The sequence below is a fragment of the Thamnophis sirtalis genome, unplaced genomic scaffold (assembly GCF_051295495.1).
Source record: "Thamnophis sirtalis isolate CommonGarterSnake01/CBP01778 unplaced genomic scaffold, rThaSir2_p1.2 scaffold_12, whole genome shotgun sequence".
Taxonomy (NCBI): Eukaryota; Metazoa; Chordata; class Lepidosauria; order Squamata; family Natricidae; genus Thamnophis; species Thamnophis sirtalis.
In genome coordinates this window covers 35,680,116-35,697,552 of record NW_028261392.1, presented here as the reverse complement: position 1 = coordinate 35,697,552, position 17,437 = coordinate 35,680,116, and the positions used below count along the sequence as shown (strand labels likewise).

The 17,437-nt window shown below is 35.3% G+C and overlaps 1 protein-coding gene across 1 annotated transcript in view; it reads left to right on the top strand.

Moving 5' to 3' along the window:
- Positions 1–17,437, top strand: part of TMEM131 (transmembrane protein 131) — a 91,355-nt gene that overhangs the window by 14,903 nt on the left and 59,015 nt on the right. The window contains exon 4 of the mRNA XM_087726333.1: positions 15,581–15,649. Coding sequence (XP_087582459.1) covers positions 15,581–15,649 — 69 coding nt within the window. The remainder of the gene's footprint in view (positions 1–15,580; positions 15,650–17,437) is intronic.

Here is a 17,437-nt window from a genome sequence, read left to right as displayed (position 1 = left end):
TACATACTTGAGTTAAGGAACTGAGAACAGGGTATTACATTGTGCAACATTTCCTAAACACAAGTGAATTTCTTCTCAGAATCCCAGAAATTATAAAATTAATCATGTTTTATTAGTAATTAAAAATGTACCTCATAGCAAGCAAGTTTTTCATTTTTTTAAATTTATTTAGTCAGTGACATTGAACTAGCTAAAGAGCAAGATACAAAGGAAAAAAATTACAAATTATAATTAAAAGACTTCAGATTAAATATGGCAAAATATTTTCTACACACATACATACACACATTTTAATTATTTTTTTGCATAGTTATTTTTTTAACATGTCAAAGTTTCATTTTCAATTAAGCGGTGTATTGTCGGTATAAATAGTTTGAAAGATAGTAATAATATTTACAACAATTTCATTACATTTTAATTAATTCTATAATAATAAAAATAGTAATCATAATATTTACTTCTCTATTTTAACAAATCTCCCTTATTTCATTAAGGTTTTTGTTATATTTCCATGTTTCTAACTTCTGTTTTTGTTATCTAACCATTGATAAGATAAATCCCATAGCATAAAATATTCAGTGTGTTCCTTTTACTTAATTGCAAGTGTTAATCTATTTCTACACGTTCTAATATAATATATAATATTAATCACATTTTCATCTGTAGGGATCTCTTCACTTTTCCATTGTTGTGCAAATACAATTCTGGCTGCAGTTAATACACATAGGATCAAATATGTATTCCCATTATTATAATTATCTGGTAGCATATCCAATAGAAACATTTCTGGTTTTAAATTAATATGTTGCTTTATAATTTTTTCCAACCATGTATGTATTTTTGTCCAATATGTTTTTGCTTTTGGGCATGTCCACCACATATGATAGTACAAACCAGGTATCTGATGGCATTTCCAGCAGTTAACTGACATATCCTTAAACATCTATGCCAATCTTGAGGGCGAGAAGTGCCATCTATAGAACATTTTATATAAATTTTCTCTATGCAGTTGACATCATTAATTTTTAATTCCTATCCAATAATTTCTGCCACTTATCTAACTATTGTTTTCAGCCAATACTGTCATTGTCTCCTTTACTTGTTCATCTTCTATTTTAATATTAATAGATACGTTTTCTCTATTAGTTTTTCATCTGTCCCTATTAGTATCTGATCTAGTTTTGTTAATTCTTTACAAAAACCATACATTTTAGCATCTTTCTCATATCTAGATTGTATCTGCACTTGTGGCCACCACGCTATATCAATCCCTTAACCACACAGTTCCTCTTTAGTTTGTATCTAGTAATATTTCCAGGATTAATAACGTTTGGATGGATCAGTGCCTCCATTGTGGAGACTTGTCAAAATTGTATTGTTTCCTTGTATCCCTTACTCTACAAGAAATATGTTTTAGGACTACATTTTAATATTCTTATTAAGTTCTTAGGACAAAAAGTCATGAGTTGGTCTCAGTACAGTGTATCTACCTCCTATTCATGGAATGTGGGTAACAGTGGAACAATAGAAAATACTTGTATCTTGGGTTTTAGATTTTGGCAGTGGTTTCTTCTCCGAGCTTGCCGTTTAATTCCTGGACTTTTCATTACCAGGCTAGATAACATCAGCAGCCGGACTTCGGTAGAAGTGTCTTGTCCTTGTCCTCTAGCCTATATATGTCTTGTGTGCCGGGGTGATCAGTTGGTTCTGTGATTGGCCGTTTGTGCTATGTTTAAATTCTGAGAAGCTGATTGAACATCAATCAGTAGCTTGCAAGATACTTTCCAGTCTAGAGATCCTAGTCTGCATAGAGTGATGTAAATATATTGTTTGCATGGCTAAAGTCTAATATAGGAGTAGGTGGGTGCATGCACGCGCAGGCCCCAACTCGCCATCCTGGCCGCCTCCTGTGTGCATGCGCACCTGCCGTCACAGGGATGTGCCTATGCGTGCATGTGGCTGCTGACTCTGTGCATGAGTGCATACTGTGATAGAATGAGCCAGGCTAAAGCTTACTGGAGGGACAGCTGCGGATCCCCTGCTGCCGGACACCTCCCCCCCATGCATAAACACCTGAAATGCTGGTGGTCATCCTGGAAATGGCAAGGGGCCACTGTGCGTGCACATAGGCCCGGCCCATGCCTTCCTGGCAGGCACACGTGCACCCAGGAGGTACCAGGCCCGGGCCATGCCATGCTGGTGTGCGCACATGTACCTGCATCCTGTGCATACACGCACCTGCCGGACTGTCATGGGCCGAGCCTGTGCGCCCGCTGCTTCCTGTACTAATGCATGCATGCCGGGATTGAGTGGGCCTCACCTAAGTGATGCTGGCCAGCCACTTACCGTTTCCGGCCATCACAGGCCGGATCTGGCCCACAGGCCTTAGGTTTGACACCCCTGTCCTACACAGATAGATAGAGCAAATGTAAACATTATGTTAACTGTGCCTGGGGAAAAGCATATATATATAAATTTTGTTTATATATATAAATGGTGAAACCTAGAGCATTAATTACACAGTAAAATTGAATTGAATTAATAGAATATTTGGTTCAACAAAGGAAGAGATCATGAACAAGATTTAACAATGGCAATAAGTGATACAGGAAAGAAATTTTAGCAAATGAAACTAAGTGCAAGATTTTCTTTTTTCAATTATTGTAATTAATGAGGAAGTAGTAAATAGCAGTGACAATGATCCTTATCAAATATGAGTACAAAGAGAAGTGGTTGAATCTGTTGCCTACCATCACGTCCCACATTAAGGTCTTAAAACTCCTAACAGACTTCCCCTGACGATAACGAAACCAAATATAACCTGAAATAATGAAAAAGATGGATTTCATTGGCTCATCACTCTTGGGAGAATGGAGTACGGGTCCTTGGAACCTGTATTTTCCAAAGTTGTTTGGGTGCAATGTAGAAGAAATGAAAAAAAAAATGTCCCATTGTGGAAGGGTTTACTAAAGTTGGATAAATAAAATAACATTTGTGCAAATGTTGCTAGGAAGGTAATGATAGTATGTGGTTTGTAACTTGTTGAAAGGGGAATAGTGAAAAGTATAATTCTGTTCACTTTGGTGCATACAAATGAAAGTATATGAGAAGAAATTGATTGAGGAACTTGAATCTGGTAGGGATTACTCAAGATATGTAAGTGGGGATAGGGACAAGAATGAATAGGTGATTAATGAATACAGTTGAGTAATGTAACAAGAACACAATTTTCATAATTGCATGCAGAAATGTGCAGTCGCTATAAAATCTATTAGAGTGGTTTGGTCATATAGAAAGAAATCTGATAGCACATCTCATAATATTTTGCAGATGTAATGCTCTAAAAGCTTGTCTGTGCTATAAAAAAAACTCAGATCAACAAAATGTGCATTGTGTACAAACTGGTACAAATTGTGGTTAAAATAATTTACCAGTCCACTAAAAGATTTTAACAAAATAACTATTTCTGAAGCGTATATTTAAAAAGTTGAACAAAAACTAAAACCACAAAAAAGGAAGTTTAAACGAAGTCTCTTAATAGACATACAGGTGCTTGCTAATTTCACTTACTGTTTATTTTTGAAATGTCAGACTTGCAATTTTGAAAAAGGCATATGAACAGTTATAATAAAAAAAAATCAACTGTGTTCAATTACTTGATATTAGGGAACTCTAATACTCCGTCTTTTGCAACAAATAATATTTTACAGTTTGCATTTGTCTTCGGTTACATCATAATCGCTAAGTATAAAAGTGTAAGTAAAATCAGATGATAGAATGGTTGGAACTTGTTAAGCAAATTGTTACTTAAGTGCATTTGTAGGGAATTACTTTAGATTTAGATATTTAATTGTAATTGCAATTGATCTAAGATTTTACACTTGCATTCCTATTATTCTCATACCAGGGAGTACAATGGGGCTTATGTCTGAATGCTGAGAGATAACTATAGTATAGTATAATATTTGTTTAATTTATATAGCTGCCCATCTCAACAAATTACTCTGGTTGGTGAACATCAATTAAAAAATCATCAAACATCACCTCCATAAAAAATAAATATAATTCGTAATCATTTAAAAAAAAACAAGAAAAAACAACTATCAATATGAATACACTACAAATGTTTCAGTAAAACTAATTCATAGGCTCTAGCGAACACTCCGATAATTCCTGTTATATAATGTAAGATGTGTTTTAGTAGGGCTATGCAAAGCATTTAGAGGGGCTCTTCACTCAAATAGCCATATCTTCCCAAGTAATCTGTGTAACTACTTCCAGGGTGTTCCAATATTGTCATATACTGTATTAATGTATATATTGTATAATAGAAGTGGGTTTTTTGTGTGGGTGTATTAATCTGCAAAAGAATCATTTGAACATTTTGCACAGATCTAGAATTTACATTTTTAATTATAGTAAAATTTTGAATTCCACCTGCTTTCCAATATAATTAGCACGGGCAAAGAAAAAGTAGGATGTGTAAATCTCTTCAGTTGCTACTACTTTATGAGCAGTTTTTAAACTTTCTAGTTGAGGGTCATTTTGAGAGAACTGATCATAACTACATGATGGCAGTACAAGAAAGGAGACAGTCACAAAGTGGTAGTAGATACATTTTGAATGGTCCTCAGATCACAGGTCTGCAACTAAAAAGCTGTTTGATTATTTTCATCTAATTTCCATGTATTTTGGTGTGCTGAAAACAAATAAAATATTGAAAAAAACTTAGCTATCATGATTTGCCACAACATGCAAAATTGTCTTCAAATTTATCATTTTTTTAAATTTTTGGTATTTTTTTTATATTATGGGTTTTTAACCAAATTTAAAGTCCAAATTACTATTACTTAACTCACATAAGTACATTTAAGATATAACGTGCTAAAAAAAAAACTTAAGGGGTTTGTTCGAGTTATGTAAAAAAAAAATAGCACTGTAAATCTGATGGTCAGCAATATATACATAAGCTAAGTAAGTTTTAAGTCTGTGCTTCTAATGGTAGAAGGGGTTAATCTTTCCTGAAGAATCCAGTGGGAGGGAGACACAGGGCAGATAGCAGCATCTCCGGTCAGTGCAGGTGGCGTGGCCAGCACTGTGACATCTCGTGTACAAACACAAATCTGCTCTCTCCTGCATGCCACACTACTGCACGAATCATCATCAGGTTCTTGGTTCTAGGCTGTTCACACTTTTTCATTGCAATTCATGTTAGCTTGTCATTCTTCAACCGTTACGTTATTGCTCCGTGAAAGTGTATTAATTTGCCAGACAGTTTCTGTTTCATCTGTGGTGAATATACAGTGTTGAAGCAACAGCAGAATATTACAGACTTTGTGAAAAAGTATACTTTGCATACTTTGGACTAAAAATTGGAGATCAAGATAAAGTTTGGCCGCCTCATAAAGTGTGCAAACAGTGTGTTGAGGACCTCTGAAACTGGTTCAAGGTTAAGAAAAAATCTTTCCGTTATGGGATTCCTATGGTATGGCGAGAGCAAAAGAACCATAGTGATGACTGTTACTTTTGTTCATGCGATGTGAAAGGGTTTAATTCCAAATGGAAGCATTCCATTTCATACCCCAATCTTCACTCAACAATTCGTCCCACCCCCCATGGCACAGATATACCAGTACCCAAGCCCCCTGCTACCGTTGAAGAGATACCTAACTCCGATGAAGGTGAAGTCATACCTGAACCAGATGACGAATCAAATTCTGACTTTGAAGATGACACAAGACCAAAATTGTTTTCTCAGGAGGAGGTGAATGATTTGGTAGGATACTTGAATCTTCCCAAAGATGCTGCTGAGTTACTCTGATCAAGGCTGAAAAGCAGGAATTTATTGTTGCCAGGAGTGTCAACTTCATAGTTCAGACATTGTGAAAAGGAGTTTGTTCCTTACTTCGCCCAGGAAGACAAGTTGGCTTATTGCATCAATGTTGAAGGTCTGATGGGTCAATTTAAAATCCAATATGATTCAGAGCAATGGCGTCTTTTTATAGCTTCTTCAAAAAGAAGTCTCAAAGCAGTTTTACTCCCCAACGGTTTTTACACTTCCATACCTGTAGGTCATTCCATAACTTGAAGGAAACCTACGAGAACTTGGAATTGGTTCTTCGTAAACTTAAATATGAAGACCATGATTGGCAAGTGTGTGGGGACTTGAAGGTCTTGTGCATGCTGCTTGGGCAACAAGCTGGATATACCAAATACCCTTGTTTTCTGTGTCTATGGGACAGTCGAGACTGACAAAATCACTGGACCAAGAAGAGTTGACAGCCGAGGGTGCTAACAGTCAGTGAAAAAAATGTCCTCCAAGAAACTTTGGTACCTTCCCATAAAGTTCTTCTACCAAATTGGGATTGATGAAGCAATTCGTAAAATCATTTCCAAGAGATGGAGAATGCTTCAAGTACTTGGTCACCAAGTTTCCATGCCTGTCGGAGGCAAAATTGAAGGAAGATGTGTTCGTCGGACCAGACATTAGAAGGCTTATAGTTGATCAAGAGTTTGTCAATACCATGACGGATCCTCAAAAAGAAGGATGGATTGCATTTAAAGAAGTCGTACAGAAATTTTTAGGCAATAACAAAGATCCTCACTTCAAAAAGATTGTCGGAAGAATGCTGAAAGCATTTCAAGCTTTAGGTTGCCTGATGAGTTTGAAAGTGCATTTCCTCCAGCCCCACCTTGACTTTGAGCTGGAGTGAGGAACAAGGTGAACGATTCCACCAAAATATTAAAGAGATGGAAAGGAGATACCAGGGAAAATGGAGCATTACAATGATGGCAGACTACTATTGGATGCTTCAGAGAGATATTCCAGATGCTACTCACAAGCGTAAATGCACCAAAGGAGCCTCACAAGGAAGAAGAATTGAGTTTAGTGTGTGTAGCTGAGCTCATTTCAGTTCAAAAAAGGATTTTCATGAAAATATTGTAATAAAACTTTAATTTTATAAGTCTATTTCCATTTATTTTGAAGTATTACCTTATTTAACATAGTTACCTAAATTGTCAGGAAAAGTGATGTCCTATGACAAAATGGAAGTCATTTTCGGATTCAGTGCACCAAAAAACATAAAGTTTATGTGGAATAACCAAAAACAGTTCTTGAAAAACATTTTTTTGCAGACCTGTGAGTTATTACTTAATTCTATTAAATACTTGGATATTACTTTAAATTAGTACACTATCTTTTTTGAAATTAGTAAATTCTTCACTGTAAGGTTTTCCTTATAGCAAAAGTTTCCATACTTCAGTTTCCCTAATTAACTAACAACATTGGCTGGAGGTGTCATTGCTCAGCTTTTTTTAATTTCAAGCATACTTAATTTTATTTACTAATCAAATTTATATAATTGCTCATCTCCCCCCAAAGAGGACTCTTGGAAGTGCACAACAATACATAAAGCATCCAATATAAAGCAGATTAAAAAAAAATCTAAAAGTTACAGTAATAACATAAAAGCCAAAATACTTACCCTGGGCACAGGAAAGACAAAAATGACCTTCTCAGCAGTAGAGCCATTAAGACAAATCTACAGTTTCTTGGAAGCTCCAGGCCTGGCAGCATAACCAAATTTGACTTTATTAACTTTATATAATGTACGTGTTTGTTGCATTTATATCTTACTGCAATAAAAATGACTCTTGAGGGGTTTGCTGATAATAAAATTATTATTTTATATGTGGCTTCCCAACATGCTTCTCAATATTTTACCCATATTTTGTTGTATCTCACTTTGCATTATACATGATCTTTTCAAATACCAGATCTTTTCTGCCTTTCTTCCTTTTATACTGGGTGAGGAGAATACAATTAACAACAGATTACTTCCCTCTTAATATTATATCCTCTAGCTTTTGCTTACCATTTCAGAGAGGGCCAAGGCAGATATAACTAGCAGAGATTCAGAATTGTCCAGCCGGTTATCCAGGATAAAAACTGGGTAGGCTTTTTATCTATGAAGAAATCCTGCATGGTTATTTTTCTATTCACTGTTTAATATTTAGTTAATATTAAAAGTATTAACATTACTTCAGTCTAGATTCTTCAGAGCAATTTAGAATTGTTTTATCTGAATACAAGATTCCTTGCAGTGTTTTACTTTGTAACAGGAATACATAATCTGCAGATTTAAGATCATATGCAGCTCTTCAGATGCCTCATGTAAATCTGCAAAAGCTGCCAGTCTGATGTTTAGATTTTATTCTTGTCTTGGCCCTTAGTACTGTTTGATAGTATGGAATGTACTGCTACAACTGTGGCTCTTGGCCTTAAAAGTGTTATGTACCCTTCTTGCATGATTGTTCAGGAAGCATTGCTGTTTCAAAGAAACAGGGCTGATACGCAAAAATTGCTGTCCAGAAACAGGAAAACATGTGCAATTATTACTTATCTCTTTTATGTATTTAATTGATACATGTCATTTTTCTCAAAATCTCAAAGTGACAAACCTAAAATCCTGATTTTTCACAAAACAACCCTCTTGTTAAGGATACTGTAAAGGTTTAAAGGAATAGTGACTTGGCCCAATAAGCTTCCATTGCTAAAAGTGGTCTTGAATCTAAATCTCCCTAGGTTTGACTAAAACAACATAATGATGGCCGTTCCTGGCTGGATCTATTCTACATTCACCACATAGCTGAGCAGTGCACAAGCAAATCTTTATCTGATTTAGATCTGGGATTTTCTGGAATTGGTAACAATCCTCCAAGTTATTGTTAATCAAGGCAAATACTGTACATGAGGACATTCGTAAAGATTTAGGGCAGGAAACAGATCAATTTATTGGGTATTGAATTGCAATGGAAGCCCCTTAAGTGCATATTTGATAACTAAATTAATTTCTGGATTTACCCATGATAAATCCTAGCTATATAAACATTCTTTTTTAATAAAGATTTTTTTTATTTTTGAATAAACACAGACAAAACACACAACCCCCCCCCCCACAAAACCATCTTCCATTACAAATTGTAGAAAGTGTGTTAATTGGTTACAAAAACTTCCGTACATTCCTTCCACAGTTATCACCTACAATTCATATCAAATGATATATTATAAATCAAATATATATTTTATATATTACTATCATCATACCTCAACCTTCATTTGACTATAATTGTTTTTACATCTTTTTATGTAAAATATTCCAGATTTAAAGCAGAACCACATAATGGCATTCCATTAGCTCTTCCCAATATCATCCAGTAACATTACATCTTTATAATATGTTCTAAATAAAAAATGGTTATATTTAATAACAGAGTTTCTAAACCTCCTTTCGTAGTCACCATTTGCAATTTATATCAAATTATCTCTTATCAAACCAATGCATATATATGCATTATTATCATTATCAATCAGTTATTTAACTGTATCCATTATCACTTCATTTTATACATAATGCTCTAAATTTAACTAAATTTGACTTAATTTTTTATTATAAGCTTTCATTACATCAACCCGTGTCTTTCCAGTAATAGTGCAGTCTTATGTCTCTTGCCATTTGTGGCATTAGTATTCCGGTTATTTCCTTAGTAAGTTTTGTATGGACTTCTCTTCGCAACTTATTGCTTATTGCATATCTTGTATAAGGTCGAAACCTTCCATTTGCTTCTTCGATCAGCTTATCTTTAGTTATTACTAGTACTTCTGACAAAATTTCTCTCCTTAGTTCTATCAATTCGTCTCTCTTTTCTTCTTCTATACTTTGAAATCTGGGGTAGAGCTCCAGTCCATCTGTCTCCCCTTTCCATATTCTACTCTTTCCATTTCCAACCACGCTCAGTTCACTGTCAGTATCAACAATTTTCTTGTCTCTTTGTTTATTTTTTTCCTTCAGTTTTTAGAAATGTTTTAGAAATTTTACTGTTCTACGATCTCTTTCTCCAATCTCCTCTCAATTTTCTCTGTTACTTCTAATAAGTTTTGAATTTCAAACATAATCTTTTGCAATGTTAAGGTTTCTTTTTCATGTTGCATCCTTCTTCCAACTTGTAAAAACTTTTTATTAAATTTAAAACAAGTTCATTTATAATCTTTCAAGACAAGGCTTTGTTTTCACTCCACTCCAGCTGCCAATGAAGCTCCTAGGAAGCATTTGTATAAACAACCCATGCTCTTCTCACTATCACTCTCTGTAAACAAGTTGAGGAACCTTGAAATGCAAAGTCAAATGATCAAAGAGAAAAAAGAAAAGACAATATTCCCAAGCCTCCAAGTGGCAGTGTTACTTCCTTTCCCTCTGTTATTACAGCCCTCTTTGTATTCCTTTTATATCTTATTTATATTCCAGGCTTAAAGAAAACAAAATTCTTAAATGGAGCAAAAAAAACCCCATCCAATCCAGCATTATAAAAATAAGGAAAAAGATTTTAATACATAGGTATAAAAAAAAGTATATAAAAAGTAGAAGAAGAAAAACTAATCCATTCAATTTAAAGAATAGGAAACATTTGCAAAAGTTCCATCCATAAAAGATTTTTTTTAAAAAAAGGATAACACACTGTCTAGTGTAGCTTAATTTTGCCGCTTGTTCTCTTCTGTTTTCAAATTTAATTTAGCTTTAATTTTTTGGGGGGGTAGTCTCTTTTATAATAATAATATTTCCTCACCAGATGGACACACTTTCTCTTTCCGTTTTCCTCCCGTTCCAGAACTGTCCCTACTTCAGCAGCTTCAATGGCTGCGCTTCTGTCGCCGGCAAAAAGAGATTCTCCTGGATCAATCAGGGACTTCGCAGTGTCCCTGAGTTCAGCAGGATGTACTCTTCCCTGTCACCGTCTCTTTGGGACGGTTTAGGTCAAAAAGATCGTCCAGCAGCAAAAGTATTGACAGCGATCTTGATCGCACATTGTGTTGTTGCGACATCAGCTCCTCCTTTCGCTATATAAAAATTCTTGATCTTGGTCTTCTTGAACATATACAGTCTGATTAATATATTAGGTTTAATTTCCCCTGATTCTGTCATTTGATCAAGTTGATTCTTTCTGTCCTACTTGACCATTAACTTCTAGAATAGTTATCAGCCTTAGATAGTATCTTAGACTTACCCCACATTCTTTGCTCTTGTTCAACTGCAACCAATTTCTCTCAAGAGTGATTATTTTTCTCATGGCACATAAAACAATTTTGCTTTTATGTCCAGTAATCTGATGTAACCTACAGGTGGCTGCTCATGAAAAATGCTGAGTCACCTAGATCCATCTAGGCTGTAGGTGGGAAATCCTTTTTGTAGCCTGAGGCTGACTTTTGTTTTATTTCATTTCGATGGCTGATCTTTTTATTTCATTTTAATGACTGATCTTTGTTTTATTTTATTTTAATAGTCAGTTACCACACAGTTGGAACAGTGATATTAATTGCAGTGTGGGCATGGGGAAGATTGTTGAATAATTATTGGTGTAATATGTCCTTTTAAAAATTTATATCTTAGGATATTAATTTTAAACCATCCTATTCTTTTCTATTTATAAACAATAGATAAATTGAAGCTTCAGGAGTTGGCAGCTTCTAAGCTAATTTTCATTGAGTTCAGAAAAGTTAAATAGGCTTGGAACATATGAGTATGAGAGACTACCTGAAAATCCAGGGCTGCAGTCTTTAAAGGTAAAAATCTTTAAAAGATCCCAGAAATAAACATAGGCATAATTGTGCCTATGAAGTTCTGATGAATTGAATCCAACTTAAAAAAAGTTTTTAATTTAAAAAAAAAAGAATTAAAACTTTTTTGATCTTACATCTCAAATTTTCTGATGAATTCTGATGTAGTCTCATATTTTTGTCTTTTAAAAAAAACTTTTCAGTTTTACAATTTGAATGATAAAATGTTAGGCAAATATAACTTAAATATAGTCAAGATATAAAGAAGACAGAGCACTGGATTTCTTTGTTTTTGCCAGGAGAAAATGCCATAACCATGGGACTCTTTGAAAATGCCTTGTCTCATATATCTGCCAATCTATTTTTAAATAGAAAAATCTTAGTATTCAATGTTGGCATATACAATTTTCCATATATTAGGTTATTTGGATTTGGAGATCATTATCACTTGCTTCAAAACAAAACTGTTTTAATCCTTCAAAACAATTTTCATGCTTGTGTATAACTAGTGATCCTTATTTTGCAGCCAAATCAGTAAACCATTTGAACTTGGTAAAAAATGTACCTGCCGACTTACTGCATTTTTCGGAGTATAAGACGCACCGGACTATAAGACACACCAAGGTTTTGAAGAGGCAATTTTTTAAAAAAGTAGGTAGGTAGATAGAGGGATAGAGAGGGAGAGAAAGAGAGAAATACAGTAGGTTGGTAGAGAGAGAGAGAGTAGTTATGTAGTGTAGGTAGGTACGTAGACAGGTAAAGGGATAGAGAGATAGATAGAAAGAGTGTGAGAGAGAAATACAGTAGAAAGGTAGGGGGGAGAGAGTAGGTAGGTTGGTAGTGAGGGATAGAGAGAGATACAGTATAGGTAGGGAGAGAGAGAGTATGTAGGTTGGTAGGGAGAGGGAGAGAGAGAATGAGAGAGAGAGGGAAATACAGTAGATAGGGAGAGAGAGAGAGAAATAGAGACAGAGAAATACAGTAGGTAGGAAGAGAGAGTAGGTAGGTAGATGTTTCCAGAGGTATTTATCCATGTGCTGGAGAAGGAAATCGTTGACAATTTGCAGCACCTAAGACTTTGTTTCTTCTGGCACAGCACTTGATCAATGTAATTCTCATCAATCAGTTAAAGAGCTTTCCAAAGGGGGGAGGAGTTTTTGCATTCTGCAAACCTTCCAAAAACGGCCCATTGTTTTTTAAAAAAAAAGCATGAATGGCCTTGGGGGGGGCTTGCAGAGTGCTCCTGGGGGGACAGGGGGCCCCAAAACAAGCAAAAAATGGTTCATTTTTTGTCAAAAAAATTCCATGCATAGCCTTATGGAGACTTATAGAGTGCTGCTGGGGGTTGGGGGGGGGCAAAAACGGCCCATTTTTTCTCATTTCTGCCCTCCCCAGCCTCCAGGAACTCTCTGAAAGCCTCCATAAGCGTAAGCACAGCCATTTTGGTAAGGGGCGGGGCTTCGTGAGGCAAAAAATGCTGTATTTCATGTATAAGATGCACCCAGATTTTCAGCCTCCTTTTTGAGGAAAAAAGGTGCATTTTATACTCCAAAAAATATGGTATATTATTCATCATGAATCATGAGCAAGAATGAATTAGTGGCCATTAAAGTTGGAAACAGTACGTTATCTCAAAAAATCCGAATTGCATATCAGTTTCTTTAGAAGACAGCAGTTGCATCTATGCCTCAGTAAGGTAGCCTTTCACACTCATCAACTGGGAGACTATCAGAGCTCCTTTTATTTTAGGCAGAGCATGTCTTGGTTGTTTCTTTTCACTAGTCACTTTGAGAAGGTCTCTGAGGGAACTAGCAGAATGCTTGTAAACAAGATTATCTTATGATTATCAAAAACAAGCAAACAAACAAAACAAACAAAATCCAAATTCAAGAGTCCCAAATTGTGCTCATGGCACATAGATGCTGCCAAATTAAACAGGTTACCAGCTTTAAATGTTTGAGAGTGCCTGGGCTCAAAAAGGTCCATATTTGGTATACAACCACAATAGGACAGAAATCCTCAGGTGCCATCCTTAAGTTTCTACACAGGGATGAGGAATATTTCCTAGTACCAGTGATAAATCTCTCAGGCAAAATCAAAGACAGAATTACTTATGAGATGCAGGCAGTCTCTGCCTCCTCATTTTGCCCTTCTGGAACAAGTGCAGTCTCTTAGAGCAGCTTTACAACTTTCTTGAAGTGCACCAAATGATATCCTTTGACTGGAGACAAATATGAATAAGGTGAAGGCAAGTCTGTATATTGTATCTTTAAAATTATGATATTAAAGTATTAAAATATAGCCCTATAGGATTGCACCCACCCACCCCTCCTCCACAATGCTTATCAATCTTTCTGGATCAAATCAATCCAACTGAAAATATTCCCTTCTGTATTTACCCCTAACATTGGATTATGACAGGACTAAGATAGCCGTTAAATAAATAATCTTTGACATAGAATACCAGGAAAATTGAAAAGGTACCAGGTTTGTTTAGCCTTAGAGTAGTTCAAATATTTAGTGATTCCTGCAAGGATACTTTCATAATTAGAAACACCAAGCCACAGAAAACCTTTTATTCTGATAAGATGCTAAATCCTCCCTTCTGCTGTACTGAAGAGTAAGTATAAACAGTACCCAGTAGTTTAATAGCTTTATTCCTCTAATACAGGAGAGGTAAAAATATGGGGACATGCCATCTTCTGTTGCTCATTCTAAAGAGATAAAAGGTTTCCTTGATTGGCTGTGATCCTGATGAACTAGATTCAGCTTGTGTCCAATTTCTATTGGAAGGCAATAGTCTTTATTTTAGCTTTGACTTAATGTGCAAATGAAATCTATTGCTTTTACTGCTGTTACTGCTTTTATTGTTTTATCTGTACTGGTGTTAGGATCACAATAAAGATATACAATATATACCTGCATTTTTATCAATAAAGATAACTCTGTATGTGACATATAATCCTGTCAGAACTGTCTCCAAATAAGCATTCAAGTTTCCACCGCATCACTTTAAATAAGAATTACATACAGTATTGATTAAGGTTATTTTATATTGAATATAATAGAGTTCGTTTTCATATTATTTTATTGCAGCTTTTATAATGAATGTCTTGTTGGAAATTGTCTGAATAAATAGTATAATATATAATTATAATAAGATTTGCACTGTTGTTGTACTTAAGCTAAATTCCCTGATGATTATTTTCACTAATGTCATATGAATGTTAAAAGCTGGTAGGAAATTATGAATGGAACCATTTTATTTTAAAGAACAAATATCATTTGTATAGTATCTCAGCATCACATTCATGAACATTCCTGCAGATTCCAGGAGTTGATTTACCATACTTCTGTGGCAAGTTGACCCAGTGGGATATCATAGTTAATAATAGCCACTGAAAGAAGTCTGTTCCTCTTATGTCTGTAATTAGAAGTCCAATCAAGACTATTTCCATTTCCAGATCAGGATATTAGCTAAACTAAAATTGGTTGAAATAAACTGTGTCATCCAAAGCTACCTGGAATTGAAAAGTAACCATTCTTTTTCCCAAAATGATAGGAAAGATTTTCTTTTCTTTTATCACAGAATATTCAAAGGCCCAGACTGGTCCCATTAATGCAACATATTTTATTATAAGCAAGCTTTTAAATTATCTGTAATCTGTACACTTCTGAAATCTCATATCTATAACTTTTAACTGGGTGAAATAGTGCATCATAGGGCAACAACTTTTGAACCAAGATACCTCAAATGGGCTAATTTACAGAATACATCCAAAATCTGGGATCAATCATTTTGTGGAGTTGAAATTTGCTGGTTGCTTCAGCTCTCCTGTGCTGCATGCTGCCACCCAAAAGTGTGCGTTTTTAGGTAAAAATGACTTCATTATAAAAATTTTAGTTATTGTTAACGTTATAAAACTTTTAGCTATAATCTGAGTGTCTTTTCTTTTTGTGTAACAGTGTTTCTATGTATCGAGGAAATTGCAGACCTATTCGGTTTGAACCACCAATGCTGGATTTTCATGAACAGTAAGTTGGGAATATTTTAATCAATATACTAAACAACGCCTTCAGATAAAAATTGTACAAGGCTTCAGTTCCAGAAACTATTGTGTAAGCTTATTTTTCATTATGTCAAATTGCACAGTGTGTGCATGTGCAAAACAACAGCTGCCATTTTTGCATCCCTTGAATAGAAAGCATGAAATAAGTCAGGAGTTATATAAAGGTAAAGTGTTTAGATGTTGAACTATAAGCAAGGAGACCATGATATCTAATTCTTACTTTGGCCAACTTGGTGACTTTGGGCCAGCCTAACCCATTTTACAAGGTGGTTATTGTGGGGAAAATTGGAGGAGGAAACATTATGTGCACATTTTGAGTTGCATAAAATAAAACATAATAAATCAAACAGTTGTGGTAGCAGCAGTAGCAGAAATTGATGTTAAAAGACCAAAAATGATAATATCATGTCAGATATTCAGGATTGCTGCTTAGCAATGATATGTACATTTGAATCCTATTTAAATGAAAGGTGTATTTATTTGTTCATTGGATTTAAGTTCCATATTTTTATAGGAATGCAAAATGGCTTATATGGAGATATCTCTTCATATTTCTACAACAATATCCTGTAAGCTACATTACACTGAGAGTAACTAGTCATTTTGAAAACCTTTGCAGTTTCAGCACCAATGCCGCCTGTATTGTGTTTGTATTTGGCAACCTGAATGAAGAAGAAATCAGAATATAGAGGAATTGTAACATATTACAATCCATGAATTCTAAATTTGTCACAGAGGATTTAAAATCAGAAGTAAACTTATTCAATAGCAGGCAGGAAGAGATTATTTTATGTTCCCCATTTTATTTGCATACCACCCAATTCTGGAAAGCGTCTGGGCAACATCACCTAGTAGAAAAAATGTCTGAAATAATAAATCCTTAAAATAAACCAAATGCAATATCAAATATTACACTCACACACACAAAATGTGCAAAAGCATGCAACTGCATGTTCAAATCTTCAATCATGCCAAGCTCTTTTCCTGCACCTGATGAACTATTCAGTCATGACTACTCTCCTGAGACCCAAAAGGAAGACTGGTCTCTCTAAGGAAGGGAATTCCAAGATATGGGAAAAATTATGAGGCCCAAGACAATGTCATTCTTGTGTAGACAGGATATGGAAGTAATTTACCATATTCAACTTGATTAGGTAGTCTCCAGCATTAGATGGATAATGGAGAAGATGCCCCAGATAATCTATATATTGTCTTAAAAGGTTGCAACAAGCACCTTGAATTACATCCAGAAGCCTATTGGCAATCATTGCAGTTCCCAAACAGTGGGTAAACCCTGACTGTCCAGGCTTGTTACCAACCATGGCTTCTGAATGCTTTCCAGGGCTATTTTCATCTAGGGCTTACAATAATCCCTGAGGGAGGTGACTAGGCGGTTGGCTGTGAACAGGATTTTCTGATCCACAGAAGTTGCAGTTGGTGCACAAGATGTAACTGTTACAAATGTTTTGTAAGTTGCATTGGTTACTAGTTTATTTTGAGGTCCCGTTCAAGGTGGTGGTGTAGGGCATGGGATCAGGTTATTTGAGAAATTACCTCTCCCCAATTTCATCTTCTCATCCCATTAGATCCGACAAAGTGGGCATGTTTTAAGTTCCCTAATTTAGGGAGCTATATCTGGTAGTCCCCAGGTAGTGAGCCTTTTCTGTTATAGTGGAATCTTTTCTTCCCTCTCTCCCAAGATTGTCAACTTTATCATTTTTGAGGATTGGAAGGTCTCTCTGGTTATGCCAGA